The following is an 18325-nucleotide window of genomic DNA, read 5'->3' on the forward strand; positions in this document are numbered from 1 at the left end:
GGCTGCTTGGACACAGGTATATACAGGCATACAACTGCTACCATCTGACTTCCTAAACCAGATCTCTGCACTTTGTGAACTTTGTGCCTATTGATGCATTTTGAATGTAATTAGTTAATAAACAGCCTGGCTTGCTGTGTGGTTAGTCACATTACCACCACCACTGATCTAGTCTGCTTTGTGCATATACTTGAAAACCAAAACAAACACAAGAACTTCGATATCGACTGTATTTATTGTTTACAGTGAGTGCCACTTTATCAATGCGCAATTATATATATTTATCTTAGCAAGTACATACAGGAAACATCAACGTCCCGAGGTGGAGAAGAGCATCATGTTAAACAGTGGATGAAAATGATGATTGTGGTCAGACAAAGCAAAGAGAAGCCTAAAACAGACAGTTAAAATACCCAACCATGTACCTCTAATGCTGTAATTACAGAGCAGTTCCAGGTTGTGTCTCACAGTCAACAAACGTTGAGTTCAGACAGTTTTTGAACACATTATCAACAATGCCCGACAAAACATACTTTTTATAACATATTCCCAAAAGACTGCTTGTATCAAACCAATGACAGAAATAGTCAGAAAAGAAGCCTGACTCTCAGCACAGCTGCCGACACCTCATGGAGCGTGTCGGCAGCTGTGCTTTATCGGTTGGTTTTAGGCTCCGTGTTGCTGATGATGTCATACAGTGATAGAGGGGTGAAGTGACCTGGGGATGGCTGACTAAAGGATCCCTTTTTGTGGCGAGTTTTATGTGAATGATGAGATGAAATAACACCACCCACTCAGACAGACACAGATGGAACAGAGCCGAGCGTTCACATTACCGTTAAGTGCCAAGCGACAAACTAATCCCTGATCATTACAATTCACGCAATGCTCTGTTCTATTAGTGTGCATCTGTGAGGCTGGTGAGGCGACACTGCTGCTGTGTGCCGGGGTCTATGAATCGTTCACGGACATGTTCTCTATGGCATCGGGCAGGTTCTGGTCGCCGCCGCCTCCTCCCTGCTTCTTCTTCTTCCCTCCTTCCTGCTGTTTCTTTGACTTCTTGGACATTTCCTGATCAATGGGAGCTGGCTTGACAAACTTAATGATCTCTGTCAAACCTGAAGATGGGAAAAAACAACAGAAACAAACATTTAAGGTCTTTCATGTGAATTCAGAAGCAAACTGTTTCTACATTGCTGAGCAGATGAAGGAGATATTACAACACTGCTTACAAGAAAGACTGTTACATTCCAAAAATAAGTTTGACAATATAAAGTTAGAAATTGGTGTGATTTTTTAATTAAAAAAATTATATCCAATATTTTACATGACTATTTCTTGTCTTAAAAACATATTTTCCCTTGTTTTTCCCACCATCTGGTAGAATGCAATGCAGCTCTAGCACAAGAGGGTGACAGTTATGCTCCTGCAAGCTGTTTGCTGACAGTCACTGAACGATGATGTTAGTGACGCACAGACTACATATAAAGTAAATAATATAAATAATAATAATAAATATATAAATAATAAATATATAAAGCATGGATGCAGCTTCTGGGTATGAGAAATGAAGTCAGTGCACACGTTTCTTAAACTTGCATTTTTTTTAAATGGCCAGCAGGGGGAAGCCTTGAGCCTTTAAACTAACCATCTCTAATATAAACAATCACTGTCATGACACTGTGTCAAATATTATATGTAGAGGTGTTGGGAGGCATCTTAGTTTAACTTGGGCCAGAGGCAGGGTAGCAGTCAGTCCCTGTGATCAGCTTCAAGTGTTGGATACACATACGATTGAGGGCTATGGATGTTAACATGTAACTCTCAGCAGGACAGCACTTCCAAAAATGTCACAAATCTTTTCCTCTAAGAAAGCTGCAAAGCATTTGAAATTTGTTCCAGATGCTACGTATTATATGGAGACAAATGCAGTTGGGATGATAGCGTGCATTAACATCAAACGTCTCTAGGTGCAGTAAGCAGGTAAGAAAGCCAGCACAGCTTACCAGGAGGCATGAACTCCCTGAGCTTCTCTGGAACAATGATTCCTTCTTCAGTTTGGTAGTTCTCCAGGATGGCGCACATTACACGTGTGGTGGCGCACATGGTTGCATTCAACATGTGCACAAACTCTGCCTACAAAACACAAAGACAACGAGAGATATGAATTGAGAGTGTGGCTACAGAAAAGTGAAACGCATGTGCAGGGGGGAAAGCAAGTAAGATTTTTCTGCTTCCAAGTAATTCGTTTAATCATTGATCCCTTACAAAATAGCAGACAAGACATACAAACTGCATTAGTTCTTGTACGCTGTGTTGGAACCAAGCACTCACTTTGTCCATCATTTTTTTGGTCTGTCCGTAGCGGATGCGCAGCCGCCTGGCCTGGTAGTCTGTGCAGTTTGAGCAGGAGACCAGCTCTCTGAAGGCCCCTGAGCCGGGGAACCAGGCCTCCAGATCCAGCTTCTTACTAGCTGCGTGGTTCAGGGCACCTACAGTACACATGAAGGAGAGAGCAGTTAGTTTATGTCATGGTTGAGTCAGAAAGAAATCATCTAAAACTCGTTCTGCTTGTTTAAGGCACAGTTAGATGAATGCCTAGCAGGTAGTGCTGGATATTACATTTATCTTATTTAGCTACAGAAGAAATTCAGTTTATAATTTTCAGATCCATGAGATAAACCACAAAGAAATCCATAAAGCATTTTCATACTGTCTTCATTTTTCTAAATACAAGTGCAGCTGACACAGACGCAGCCTGGTTGTGTCATCTTGAACGCACTGCTGTGCATGTTTAACTCAACTCTGTTCATGCTGCTTCAAAAAATTCACCCCTAGTGGATGTTATACAGAGTTATACTGAACTGTTAGTTCAGATAGTGTAAAAATCAAATTATTGGCTAAATGATGAACACATTTATCCTGTTTGTAATGTGTTCTATATTTTGTAGGCCTACATGGGTAAAACAATCATTCATTTTTCAATGAATGTCCACTGCGCTAAAAGTGATTACTGAAGTGGATAGTTCAAGTTAGGGCTGCTCGATTATGGCAAAAATGATAATCACGATTATTTTCACTGAAATTGAGATCTCGATTATTTGACGATATTTATTTAACAATAACAATGTATTGAATAATGGCTTTAAAGATGTCAAAAATAATATAAAATAGTGTGCAAATACTGATAACAGTGCAAATGTTTGCAATATAAAAAATAAATGAAAAATGTAAACATCTATGTTTAGTGAACTTCAAAATACTGGTTGTTCACTGTGTTAATTGAGCAGTGGTCTTTGGCGAGGAAAACGTTACCGCGTTTGTTATCTCCTTGTGTCTCTGGGAGCTGGTGGGATATTTAGTCGCGTTGTACAGGGTAGCGTGAATGGAGGTCTGTGAGGATGAAGCAGGTGTTGTCAAGAGTTTTTCTCTATGTTCCTTCATTGTTTGATCGTATGTCACTTTGTGAGCGGTCTTCAAATGATTGAATAAATTTGTAGTGTTGCTCTGTGGTGCAGCTACGACACCGTAGCAAAGTTTACACACTATGTCTACTTGATCCACGTCTGACTCCGCGAACCCATAATGTTTCCACACCACTTAAGTCATTTTACCTCTCTTTTCAACCAACGGAATTCTTTCTTCAGCAGTCATTATCCTCTCCTCACCAAATAACTTCTGCTTAGCTTTCCGAGCTTTCCGAGCTTCCCTCGGGTCCTGTTAATTGTTGTGACGCGTGTTCGAAACGCAGAGAGGTGCGCTCGATTTGCACGGAGCAGCGCGAGAGGAGGAGCTAATAATCGGCTCGGTCATTTTTAATGATCGTTGAAAGCCCAGATCGTAATCACGATTAAAATTCGATTAATTGAGCAGCCCTAGTTCAAGTCATGAATGACTGTCCAACTGAGAGATGGTATTTATGTACAAACATGCATGATGATGTTGGTTTGGTGAAGGTCAGTCCATGTATCTCTCTTTTCTTCTTCATGCACAATTTAAAACGAAACACAAAACAGTCTGTTTGTGTTGGATTCCTTTTAGTTTCCAACACAAACAGAGTTGATGTTGTACCTTCAAGAATGGGGGAAATTCAAGTCTGATATTTACTCCGTCTCACCCTATGTGTGTGCGTGTGAATATAAAAATATCGATAACATGTAGTAGACAGGATGGCCCAACAGTTGTGTTTCTTCCTTCCTACCAAAACACTTGGCTATGTAATATTTATAATATATTTAAGTTTTCACTTTTAATTGTGGTATGGTTTAACTGTAGGAGTGTTAATCACAGTTTCATGGTATAATATTACTGTATTGCAATACAGTGATTCTGTGGTATTTACAATGCGAGACTATGTACAAACTATAAGATTTGAGTAAATGATGGAAAAGACAAAATATCCCTAAAAAATAAAAAGACCTGAATTAAATATTTATTCCTTGTATTGTGTTGTCTGTGTGTGTCCAGCAACTAAAATTGCTCAGTGTGGTATGAGGAGTGATAGTGCGTGTCTGGGTGTGTGTGTGTATTTGACCTACCAGAGACAATGTTGACAATACGATAAGGAATTCCCAGCGACTGGTAGAACTCTTCTGCTGTTCCTATCATCTCATCGAACATCTCCCATGATTTGCCGTCATGCGGGGAGGCATAGACAAACTGCTCAATCTACAAGCAGACGAAGAAGAAACAATGTTTAAAATTAAAAGCAAAAGCACTTTTGTTATTAACGTTTTTGAAACTATATTAGTCTGACATACAGTTTTTGAATAAAAATAAAAAATGTAATTATACAAAAAAAAAATAAAAAAAAATAAAAATCACAATTTCAACAAAACTGACCTTCTCAAACTGGTGCACTCTGAAGATCCCACGGGTGTCTCGGCCATGGGAGCCCACTTCCTGTCTGAAGCAGGTGGAGAAGCCGGCGTAGCGGATGGGCAGGTCCTCTGGTTTGAGCCATTCTTCCCTCAGGAAGGCGGCGATGGGCTGCTCTGAGGTGGCAATGAGGTATTTCTCATCTATGGAACTGTCATCTGATTTCTCACTTCCCTTTCCGATGACCTGACAGACACATGTAGAGAGGTTGAAGAGGGAATATATTTGTACCTCTTTGGCACTGAAGCAACTACTGCATGCTCCAAAGTAGCAATGCATGAGCATTTCATTCCAATCACGTCTTAAACATGGGTGGTTAGGGTTAGAAAATAATAATTCTTAAGCTGCCACACATTACAATATGAAACAGTGTGCAGAAACCCCTGCTCCACCACCACAGTTGATAGAAAAAGCTGAGGAATTCAGAGACAGCCTCCATACCTTGTAAAGCTCCTCATCGAACTGGCTGAGCTGGGCGACTTCCTGCATGACCTCCTTCCTCATGAAGAAAGGTGTGTAGAGCATGGTGTAATTCTTGCTGTAGAGGATCCTTAAGGCATAATTGATCAGAGCCTGCTCCAGGAACACCAGGGGACCCTGAACACAGCAGAGAGGAGATAAACAGCTGGTCAGTAAAGGAAAGGAAGAGGAAAGGGAAACCTGCTCATGCTACTGGTGTGTTGCTTTGTTTCTCTGCTTACTTTCCTCATACAAAAACTTACCTTGAGAAAATAACCTCTGCTGCCAGCTACAATTGCTCCCCTCTCGCCATCAAAACCATCGATCATGACCACCAGGTCAACATGGGAGTACTTCTTCTGGGCAGTGCAGTCACCCCAGGTACGCTCCACTTTGTTGTCTGCATCCTGACAGCAAACAATAAACAATCTGATTGTATGATGAGAAGATCCTGAACTGACAAGGCATGCATTCATACTTCCAGATTCTGTGAATTACTAATAAGGAAAACATGTTTTTATTTTCAGTTTCACAAAAAGCTCGATAAAATGTATTTGAAGGTTTTAATGAGGTGTTAAAGCTGTATATGCTGCCAGAACTGCCTCAAAGCACACTCTCCAAACCTCTGGAACTCTAAAAAACTGATGGAATCATATCAGTGTTTTGATGTTGTTTGTGAGGAGAGCACTGTTTAACTGGGAAGACTACAGCATATGAATAACTTTCACACAAATGGTGAGTGACCTTTCACTTTTGGGTGACAAGTGGACCCAGATTAAGCCAGCAAATACTCCCCACAGCACAATACATTAAATCAAGACCTGGAGTACACACAGAGTTGGATTTATAACTGTAACCCTCGTGCAGTTAGTTACAATTGTCAGGAAATGACAGTGAGACACCCTGCTATTTGCTGATGATCCAGTCTTGTGTCATCAAGTTTTACTTCTCACTTTATGGGTGATCGGCATTAGAAGGAGCAGCTGATAAAAGGATATGAAGGGTTAGCTAAATAAATGATTATACTGTTCTTCCCGTGCCTGCAACTTTGCAAAACTATTTATTTATTTCACCAGTGTACAACACCAGCTCACTGTTGGCTTACAGGACCACTCATGGTGGCTCTATACCCCTTGCTATGGATGTGGTAAATGAACAAGGCAGAGGATTAGGACATAAAAATCATCATGATCTGATGGTGTTTTGATCTGTGTGTGGGCTGTGTCCATATAATGGATGATAAACCAATAACCACATCATTACAAACATGTGGATGTTATTTACAAAGAAAAAGCTGCTTCTGCTGCTAACACTGCTAATGTTAGCATCAATCAGAGTGATGCTCACTTTTCATTGAGTTACTCTAAAATTAGTTAAATTCAATTTATTTAAGATGTCGGTCTACAAAAAACAACAACAACAACAACAAACTGATTAGCCTTTAAAGCTAAAATATACCTAAAAAGTTAACTAGTGACACTTTTTACATTTTTACTTCAGTCCCATGTGTCACAGCTCACTGAGCTCAGCACCATGTTGTACTACTGACGACCGAACCAAAGAAAAAAGTCTAGCTGTCTTCTTTTCAGACATTCAAGATCAATGTTGGGCTCTAGTATTAACCCCTTCAGACCAAACCACACACCTCATCATTGCTGATGGGTACAGACGGGTGCAAAAGGTTGCCGATCTCTCTCAGGTACTCGAAACGTTCCGCCTCCAGCTTTACCCTCTCACTGTCCGTCTTCTCTATCGCTTCGTCCACCAACAAACGCACCTTTTTAATCTGGGTTACTGTCAGGGCCTGGCACAGGACAAAAAAAATGCAAACAAGCTTGTTAGATCTGTTTGCCAGCTTACAAACAGTTATGGAAAGAGACAGGAAATAGCGCAGTCAGTCATACCGACAGAACTTCAGCCGTAAGAGACTCCAGGTTCTGCGCTTCTTCAGGAACAGCCTCATCCTCTCCAACTGGTTCCTTCTTCTGCATGAGCAACAAAGCAGAGGGTTAAAGACAGACAACGCTAAACCTTGTTTATTTCTGACAGGACAGGAGAACAAATACAATGCTCAACAGTCCCCATTTAGTGTTATGTTGAAATACCTTCATTTTTTCTCCGATGCTTTTGCTGCAAAGGTTCTTTGCTTTGTTCAAGTTGTCTGCAGTGAAGCGGCCTGTCAGGGGGTAAAATCAATGACTCAGTGCATTATGAGATTGTGTGTGTGCCACAGCAGCTGCTCTAATAACCTGGTGACATGATTTACAGTAACTAAGTATTAAACAGCCCAAAACAATAATATAAACATCGCACTGTCTTGGCAAGTTTCATATCTGTAATATTGTACAGAAGAAATTATTAAAACTGGATCATGTTGACTATCTCAGTAGTCGCACTACAGGGCGAGGTTGACCTGACATGTTGCTGGCTGGGATTGCATCAGATTGACTACCCGGCATCGTTTAGCTAACCCGGCGTTAGCCAGCGTTTCCCATTAAGCTAACTCAACGGAATAATGGGAACAGGGGGTTAACTAGTGATTCGTCTTGTTAAAGTTTGGTCTTAAATAACTAGGTACTTAAATAACAACCACAATGGCTTTTTTAGATTTGCTGAATTATGCTAGCTGCGCTAAGATTAGCGTTCTATTCGCTTTCTCACTGAAGTCCATTCACATCTGCCTACACTAAATAAGATGACAGACAAACTTCAATGAATTGCTTATGAAACAGTCTACAACATCTATCCATCATTCTGTCCACTAATCAATACGGCGCAAATATAACACACCAACCAGCACGTTTACCATTTAAATTACTGACTTTCTTAAGTGAGATCAGACCACTGCAGTGCAGTGAGCTTTTAGCTTGCGCAGCCACACAGTGAAGCTAACAACCAAAATTATTCCCTAAATTTATTCTGAAGATTTTATATTTTGTATTACAATGAGCCGAATAAACAGGTGCACCCTGAATAAGTCCGAAACCTTGTTCGGTCCCATTTCGGATCAAACAATTAACCTCAATTCAACTGTAACAGTTTAAAAAAGACATTTTTTTAAATGGAGTCTGGCGTGAACTCCTCTCCATTATAAGATACATTGACGGCTACGCTAACATTAGCATCGTTAGCCACCGCGTTGACGTTAGCTGCAGAGTGACTTACATTTTCTCCACTCGGTGTCTGCGGCCACCAGCTTGTCAACCAGGGTAACATCTTTAAACCTCTTTCTTTGTGTCTCACGGACGACTTCGGGGTCGCCGCCTTTGTCGGTTCGAAACAGGTCCAAGTCGAGCACCATCTTTGCACGCTGTCTGTCAGAGAAGAAACCGATAGAGCTCGTGCTGACGTCGCCTCCCACCGAGTTGCCAGATTTTGTTGTTCACGTAAAAACAAACAAACAAACAAAAAAAAAAAAAAACACGTAATCCTAGTTGTACGGAGTCCCCGAAGCCCATTGTGTTATTTTTTTTAATCCAATGCAAGCAAGTATTTTAACTTAAATAAGATCAATATTTTGTTCATGATAAATACGATAGACCCAAATGCTCATGTTAACTAGCGTGTATTGTCAGTTTTTAAATACATGTAAATAATGAAATAAATTGTTAAAAAAAACATTTATAGAGAAATTATCTCTGCTGGCTACTATGTTATTCAACAACAACAACTGCATTTCCTCTTATGTCTACTTGAGGCTATCTTGTGTGAGATTTCAAGTGCTGTGGGGGACTGCCTGGTTAGTCTGCTTATCCCTCGAGGTGTTGAACAGTATCAAAATGCATGCTCCACAAAGTAAAACCAGATCTGGGAATTTCTAATTCATCGCCTGACGACCTGCCTCCCATCACAGCTGTTCCCTGCACCAAGCAGAATGAAGTTTCTCAAATACTCTTCAAAAACGGACCTTCAAGACACAGTTTAAATGTCTGGCAGAGCAGAAGGTGAAGACCTTTTCGATGGAAGCAGATCATGATGCATTGTTAAAATGCTTTGGGCAACCAGGGTATTCTAGAATTTGAGGACAAACTCTGGGAGCATTTAACTCAATGCATAATCGTGATAAATGACTGTGATCTCAAATTTGATCAAAATAATTGGGCCCTGATTATTAAGTTTTTCTGGTAGAACCATTCGAAAAAAGCTTTGTAAAACTGCTGTGGTGCAGCTCTACATAAGAGTCACTCCTGCATTTGCAAATGCAGAAGAAGAAGTGAGTGACCAAAAAAAACAAACTAACTAACTAATTAGCCAATTGAGATTTGCCACACAGAAAAATAACATAAATAAGAAAATATCAGCTTCTGCTTCCTCATGGGGAATAAACATCTCAGTTGGGACACCATAAAAACAGTATGTGTAAAACATGGGAACAGGGACTGTCACAAGTGGTAAGCACCTACTGTGTGTCCAGAAGAATTGGAGAAGTATCTGGAAACCTAAGCTCAGTGACTCTCACTTGATCCCCAAAGCAAAAGCCTAAAATGTGAGTAATATACAACCTGGGGATGGACTCCTTTAGCTCAGATAATATGGCTCTCAAAATTTGCAGCACTTGAGCGACCCCTTCTTTGAAACATGTTCCAGTAAAAATAGGAAATACCGTATATTGCAATTATATTAGTTGAATTATAGTCATAACTGACCATTTATATATCCTACAATTGGAATTGGATTCTCGGGGGTGAGAGACTGGTGATTGGAGAAGACTTCAGAGGACATGTACCTGAAGGGAACAGAGGTGATGAGAAGGTGTTGAGTAGGTAAAGTGTAGAAGGACAAAAATACATATAAGAGTGGAGGAAGGTGCACACAGGTGGACTATTCTGGGTGAAGGTGAGCTGAGAATGTGCTGCCTGGCTTCCTTCTCCCCTGAGAAGGTAGCTAGGCAAAAATGCCTAGTCACATTTTTCCTCTGGGGAGAATGTGACGAGGCAGCATCAGGTAGTAGTCTGTAGGATGAATTTAGTCATTAAGAATAGAAAACAAGTTAAGGCAGAGTCAAAGATTAAATGGTGAACATTGCAGAGAGTTCAGAGCGGAGGTGAGATAGGGTAGAATTACTAGATGACTGCAGATGTACGATCTTCATGTCTTCCTTTATTCTATCCAGCCACTGTTTCTTCGGCCTGCCACGGGGTTGCTGCCCGCCGGGCTCAAGCCTCATTGCCGTTTTTGCCACTGAGCTGTCGTCTGAGTGTAATACGTGTCCGTACCACCTTAGACGGCTAAGGTCAGGACCTGGACCCCTGGCCGTAATTGATGGCTCTGGCTCTTTACTAGAAAGTCCTGAAGGAGATTGAAATGCTAAATACAGATGATTCTTTTATTCTTGTTCTTCTGCCAAAAAGAATACACTCAAACATGGACAGACTTCTTTCATAAACCCCAACAAAGAAAATTATTTCCAGTGTAGCAGAGGGAGTAATGTGAATATTTACAATAGACCCTTTTTCAAGTTTTCTTTGTTAGTTATTTGTTGATATATTAACAGTAAAAAGAAGTTCAACTTCCCATAAAATAATTTGTCCTTTTAACAACACCTACTGGTGTTATGGAGGCATTTTGAGAATCCTAGAATACTCTTCTTAACCACGTGGAGGAAAAACTTTAATCATAGTCCAATCATAATCATACTTTAATCAAGTTTAATCATAGATGCAGATACATACAGAAACACTGACTGTTTATTTAATTTTCTTTAATGATTTATAATGATGATGGTTTTTATACACTGACAGTGGCATAGTGTTGCAGTGGTTAGCCTCACAGCAATAAGGTCCTGGGTTTAAATCTACTGGTCAACCACATTCTCACTCCTAACTTGTCAAATGTGCGACGCATGGTCAGGCTCCCTCTGCTTCACTTCTCGACGCGCGGGGGGTACCTGGCGTGTCGAGAATTGACGTGCAGGGTACTCTTACTGAGCTCCCTAAACGTTGTTTATTGAGGACAAGAGATTGCCGCGGAAGAGCCTGTTGTCCGTATATTTATATATTTCCAAAATCACATTGTTGTGACGTATACTGAACACAATAAATTATATGGCCTGTAAATGGCCTGTATTTGTATAGCGCTTAGTCCCTAAGGACCCCAAAGTGCTTTACACTACATTCAGTCATCCACCCATTCACACACACATTCACACACTGGTGATGGCAAGCTATTGTAGCCACAGCTGCCCTGGGGCGCACTGACAGAGGCGAGGCTGGCGGACACTGGCGCCACCGGGCCCTCTGACCACCACCAGTAGGCAATGGTTTGTACACACATACACAATGACATTACTATGACATCCACTTCAGATTCATCTACAGGATGATGCTATGATACATTATATTGAGACCCACTATTCTAATCTGATATTCCATTCTCAGCAAATTCACAGCAAATGAAACAAAACACAAATTCAATTTTTATTTTTTTTTATTTTTTGGTTTGGCGCTGTTTCTTAACTTAAAATGTCCCGTTGTAATTGGACATTTTAAGTTACAGCAACAACACTTCCCTCAAAGTGCTGTATATATTGTAAGACCCTACAATAATACACAAAAACTCCAACCCCCCATGAGCAAGCACTTTGGCGACAGTGGGGAGGAAAAACTCTCTTATAAAAGAAAGAAACCTCCGGCAGAACCAGGCTCAGGGATGTGGTGGGGTGGCCGTCTGCCTCGGCCAGTTGGTCATGAGGGAAGCAAGATGGGAGAGTTTACTTTTAACCGCACAGGTTTTAAAATTTACATTTCCCCCCAAAAATGCCCATTTTAATTGAATATTTTAAGCCAGTTAAAGAGTTTTGCCACAAAATTGCATGCACGTGTCAGTTAAATTGTAGCGTGCACGTGAAAAAAACCTAGAGATGACATTTTGTCTCTTCAATTTTGCATTGTTTTTGAAAGCTTTGATGATTAAGTCGTCAGACAATGTGTTGCCTGACTTCATTGACAGTAGTACTGAAGTAGGACACATATGCTGGAGTTCCTTGTATACTGTCAAGCTGGGCTGTTCAATGTTCTCTAAAGACATTTTGTAGTTTTTGTACACAATTTTGTCCCAGATCTTATGGTAAAGCCTCTGTGTAATTAACTCAGGTGTTCCTGGATGCCATGTTGTCGTCTCATTTACTTCACCCATAGCGTACATTACCAGATTTTTTGTGAAATTTCTCACAACTTCCCTGTACTCCTCCCTGTTTTTAGAGACACTGAGTACTCTTTTTGGTAAAGCCAACAGGTGTGTGGTGAAGGCTGGGACAGTAATACTATCAAGCTCTTCTTTAAGACTTGTCACGGTTCTGGGTCAGTGTTGACCCAGCTTTTTGAGTTTCTTATATTTTGGTTTAATTTTGTATTATGGATTGTTTTCTTATTCTCTTGTAGTGCTGCTGCTGCTGCTGCTGCTGATGATGATGATTATTTAGAGTTTCATGTTTCTGTTTATTCGTGTTTTAGGAATTGTGGTCATGTATTGTTTGAGTTCCATGTGTTATATTCTGCCTCTCAGTCTGCGTCCTTGTTTAGTGGTTATGGTTTCCTGTTTTGTTTTGAAGGAGTGTGCCTCATGTTAGTGTGTGCAGCTTTGTTCCCCCTGTCTCGTCAGCCCTGATCTCTCCCAGCTGTGTCTGCCTTCTGTTGCCCATTCCCTCATTACTACCCCGTGTATTTAAGCCCTGTGTTTTCCCGTACCCGGTGTCGCGTCATCACCATCAGATTATGCCTGTGTGTTTCCGTGTCAGTGTTTCAGTAGTTTCATGTCAGTACCATTGCTCAGTTAATGTTTTGTTTTCTGCCAGCGAATAAAGCTGTGGTTTTCTGTTGACATTTGGCTTCACGAGTCCTGCGTTTGGATCCTCACCTCCACCTGCCGCACACAGAGCCCTGACAAGACTAAAAATCAAATATTTTTCCTTGCAGTTATGTATTTTGCGAAGATCCTTTAAAATGGCCTGGTCAGCATTTTTCAGGCTTTTTGGAGAAAGATCCAATTGTTTGTTCTCAATTTCAGGCCAGATTTTGTCAAGCAGGCGATGACCGATGCAGTCAGGAGTGAGGCGCTCTGTGAAAATCTTTTTTTTAGAGGACACTTTGTCTATGGCCTTTGAAACCACCAACTGAATGAGGTTGTTGACACACAACTTTTCCCCACTCAGAGAATCGGATTGCTGACTGATCTCAGAAAAAGTTAAAGACACAGTATGGGTGTCCGACTCAGGCACTGCTGGCTTTACAGGCTTTTCCGGTGGACACGGTTTCATGTTGTCTGAGTCTTTTCTTTTTCTTTGGTTTTACTGTGGCTGTGGTTTCAGTTTGTGCTGTGCCTGATGCTTCCAGATGATCCAGTGTAAGAATTTCTGTTTTCACTGTCATCTGTTTGTGGTTTTTTGAGACTGCTCTTCTCTGCTCTCTGATCTACAGATATGCAGTCCAGGGTTGGTTGAGCTAGTCCTGGAGTTTCTATTTTTTCATTTTCACTGTGATGGCCTACAGAGCTTTCATTCAGGATGCTTTCCTTTGCTCCTGTATCCTCTGTTTTCTCAGGGGGGTCTGCGCCCACGAGACGAGGACAGACCTCAGTCTGTGTGGAGGCCGGATCTCCATTTTCCGTAGTTTCGCTACATGCTCTCAGTAACATGTCACAAAATTCCATCATCTTAATTAACAAGGTGTAAAGCACACGACAGTCGCAGTACTCTCGTGTGAAGGGTACCAAAGATTGCCGCTGTGGAGCAATTTTAAAAAGAAAGTGCTTGATGAGTAGCTTCCAAGTTTCCAGGTTTGCACTTTGAGAATCAACTTGTGAGAACTGTGAGTAATGCTCATGTATGTGTGAAAAAAGTGTATAAAGTGCGTGGCCAGGGGCTAGTTATTCTGAGAACCCCTGCTGCAATAAATGAGAGACCACTGTAAATACTTTCTCTATGACTATTGTTTTCAACCTGTTAACATTTAATATTGTCTTGATAGAACCAACTGATTCTGCAGCAGAGCATCCCCTGTTGTTTCTTTTGGCTCCCTGGTCCCTCCGCTCCTGCTGCTGCACCCACAGGCATGTAATTGTAGCAACAGGTGTACAGCAAGCACTGATAGCTTTTTACTCGCTTGGATTCCCTTGTGATTACCTTTACTAAATATCTACAACCAATCTAATTACATCCTGGGTTTTTTTTCCAATGTTGAAAATGAAAATCTAGTAGCAGCCTTCTCATTACTTTGTGGTGTTTTGTGCTGTGTTTTACAGGCCCACAGAGGAGGACAGCTCCGTGGCGGACGAGGGACAGGTCCCAGGACGGTCCATCGGTGGAGCTGGCCATTCTGGAGTCCCTGAAGAGGCCACGCCAGTCTCCAACGGAGCATTCCCTCCTCAGCCTTGTTCCTGCTCTGGAGAACATGCCGCCTCAGATGAGAGAATTTGTAAAATTTCAAATTTATAAATTAGTTTTTGAAAACAGCACAGCTGTGTTACATTTGGAAACATTAGACCACAGCAATCAGTAGTTTTCTGATGAGGCAGCAGCTCTCCAGGGCAGAAATAATGTTCTTATTTTTCTCCTCCTTCTCCCTGAGGCTCTTCCACTTTAAGCTGGGTCCTTTTTATTCCTGTCTCTCTGTAAATACTTATATTTTATATATTTATGTTTAATGTTTTTCTGTTTGAGAATTTTAATATTATTTCAAATAAATTTTTATAATGACTAATGTCTCAGTTCTATTACACAGCAAATATTGGCACACAACTTGACACATGTAGAATTTATTTCATATTATAGTAATGGAAAAATATACTACTATATAGGAACATAGTGAAGACCAATTATTTAAGAGAATAAGGAGAAGTTAGTTTATTTTGGAGTAGAGCTCCATTTATTAAGAAAATTTAAAAAAAGGCAGGTTTGTGGGTGGCTCAGAGCCGTTGTGGGGAAGTCACTGGGACTTCAAATGGGCTTTTCTTTTGGCTGCCAAGACACTGCTCCCTCCGAGAAGTGGGCCATGAACTTCTCCTTCACCAGGACAGCCTCTCTGGAGGAGTTGTTGGCTGCTGCACGACCCAGGCCTTTTTTGAAAAATTAACCTGTGATAAGACATAGCATATCAAGATAGAATTGTTATTATCATATAACTAAAGATGAACTGTTCACATTTTTATCTAGCTCTGCGTTTTAAAAAAGGCTGGTGACCCCTGCTATAGAGTCTGACAGCTGCAGGGATTATATAAAAATATTCAACTGGTTCTATAACAGAATTAAACCAGGTCTAAAAAAAAAAAGGACTTTATAAGATAGACCTTGTGAGTATCACTAGAAATATTATAAACAGTTGTCTCCATACCACAGTTTGCTATCAGTTAGGCAGTTGATGGCGGTAACCTCGGTCGATATATCCCCGGCTCCCTCTGTCACGTAAAATTGGAAGAAAAAAAAAGAGAGGGAGCCAGAATAAAACTTTCTACTACACGTTAGTACCACTCAAACAAAAAATAAAAAATGTCGTTTAGTCAAATGAGAGCGCAGAGTACAATAGTTTTAAGGCTGATTTACAGAAATTGTATTTTTTTCTAAACACAGGAGAAGTCCGCTCATTTCAATTGTGACATTTAAACTACAAAAAAACGAAGACATAATTTTTTTTTTTTTCGTTAAAAATCAGCACAGTTGGAAGTAAACTGTGTAGCAAACATTAGTTTGATCAGTTTGCTCACTTGATTTAAATGTCTGTGAAGATTCTCAGTCATCCAGTTCACCGTAGTCTAAGGAGCTTGGAAAGAAAAGCGTCTGGACTTCTTTGCTAGAAGATGTTGCGCCTCTCATCCGAGAAGCTTCTTCAGTTCTAGGGTCAGATGGTGGAGAGTCCCATGGTTCAAGCTTCCTCTTCAATAACCATTAACAGGGACCAAATATTTGTCACATTATCCCCATAAACAACATGTTTTTATAGAAATCATTGTGACACAAATATTTAGATTCTTATTTCACAATGTGCATGAACTCAAAATCTTCAGAGATATCTTTATAAAGATATCGAAAAGAATACATTTATTCCAATGTATGAGCTACACTTCTTGTAAAAAAGCTGATTGGAAATGCATTAAAAAAAAAGCTCCTGCCATGACCTTCCTTCTGTGAGCACACACACACACACACACACACACACACACACACACACACACACAGAGAGAGAGAGCGCGCGCGCGCGCGAGAGAGAGAGAGACATCAATACAAATGATTGCAGCAGGTTTTGGATTTTCACTCTTTGTTGGATTTAATATGAACAGTCATATAAAATTCATTCCATTTTTTTTGCCATTTTTTTGCCATTAAGATGTGTCTTTAAATCTACCATACCTTTCCTGTTCAAAATGTTTACTGACATAGTAAAGAAGTAGCTAGGGAACTCAGTAAGTATGAGCAACAATAGCTTAAGGACACTTTCTCAAATAAAGAGGATTTCATCAACTCCAGTTTGTGAAAAAAATATGTGCCACATTAAAACAAATCAGTAGATCCACAAAGTATGGATACAGACTTGTTTCAGCTATAGAGGTAGAGCTAAACTTCATGCACTTATCAACACATAGTTCAAATGCTTGCATTAGAGTGCATTGGTGCACACTTGGGCATCTTATTTAGCATGGTTATACTATTGTGAATTCTGCTATATAAATATGATCAAGAGTCTATCATAAGTTTGACATCCAGCTAAAAATTCGAAAATATATATTTTTAAATCAGTAACTTTGCAAATGTAGAGGAAATGTTTTTGGACAATGAATGAGTCACGTTTTAAACACTGTTTGAATAATCAGCGCTGACAGACAGACATTTATAAAGCGCAGGCTATAACAGACCAACGTGTTGGGTCAACTGGGACCTGGGTATGTTCATCCATCCTGTTCATACACGTCACTACCAAACACTTATCTGCAGAATCTCTCTCTCTCTCTCTCACACACACACACCTTCATACACCAAGTGACTTTTTGCACAATACTCAGTCTTTTGCACATTTCTCTTGCATTGTTGTGTCTGCACTGTCTTTGTTTTGTTTGCAATCTTTGCACATTTGCACTACATGTAGTCTTGTGTTGGTTGTCTATTATATGTAGCACCATGGTCTTGGAGGAACCTTGTCTCGTTTCACTGTGTACCGTACCACTGCACATGGTTGGAATGACAATAAAGCGACTCGACTTGACTTGGCTTGACTCATCCATGGGTGGATGATTATTATAATGGTATAATGGTTTGATTCAATTGATAGAGTAAGGAGGGTGTGAAGGTGAGATTAAATGCAGGAAAGTGCAGAGTGCTGATAAGTTTAAGAAACTATGAGCTCATTCTGAGTCTAATAGCACCAACACGTCTCATAAAGGGGGGACAGGGCCATGTTTACTACTCTGCTCAACCTCTGGAAGAGGAATGTTGTTCCGTCTGATTCTAACTGCTCAACAACCTTGGGTCTTCATTGTCATGTTCTTCATCTCATAATGCACCACATATTTTCAGTTTGTTAAAGGTCTGGACTGCAGGCAGGCCAGTTCAGCCCCCAGGCTCCTGTACTACAAAGCCATGCTGTTTAATAGATCTGAGAATATGTTGCTGTTAAACCTGTGTATACCTTTTAACACTAATGGTGCCTTTCCAGATGTGTAAAGTGCCAATTCCATCGTCACCAATGCACCCCAATACCGTCAGAGATGCAGACTTTTGAACAAGCTGGATGTTCGGTCTCCTCTTTAATCCAGACAAAGCAGCGTCCGTGTTTTCAAAAAGAATTACAAATTTAAATTTGTCTGACCACAGAACAGTTTTCCACCTCGTCTCAGTCTATTTCAAATGGACTCTGGCCAAAATGAGACAACAGTGATCTGGATTATATTCACATCTGGCTTCTTCTGTGAATTCATATCGTAAACTGTTGCCATTTAACCACATTAGTTGCAAATTGTTCCTCCAGCTGTTTCATTTTAGTGTCACTGACTTTTCCAGCCTTTT

The 18325-nt window shown here is 40.5% G+C and overlaps 1 protein-coding gene across 1 annotated transcript; it reads right to left on the bottom strand.

The window, feature by feature from the left end:
- Positions 1 to 216: 216 nt before the first annotated feature.
- Positions 217 to 8638, bottom strand: sars1 (seryl-tRNA synthetase 1). Its single transcript, XM_031733961.2, has 11 exons — positions 8503 to 8638; positions 7443 to 7513; positions 7242 to 7322; positions 6983 to 7141; positions 5601 to 5744; positions 5320 to 5475; positions 4843 to 5064; positions 4539 to 4668; positions 2335 to 2492; positions 2007 to 2136; positions 217 to 1118 (listed from the first exon to the last, which is right to left on the bottom strand). Exons 1-11 carry the CDS (start codon positions 8636 to 8638, stop codon positions 952 to 954), a joined length of 1554 nt encoding a protein of 517 aa, XP_031589821.1. The 3' UTR covers positions 217 to 951.
- Between the last annotated feature and the right edge of the window lie 9687 nt (positions 8639 to 18325).

The sequence above is a fragment of the Oreochromis aureus genome, linkage group 20 (assembly GCF_013358895.1).
Source record: "Oreochromis aureus strain Israel breed Guangdong linkage group 20, ZZ_aureus, whole genome shotgun sequence".
NCBI lineage: Eukaryota > Metazoa > Chordata > Actinopteri > Cichliformes > Cichlidae > Oreochromis > Oreochromis aureus.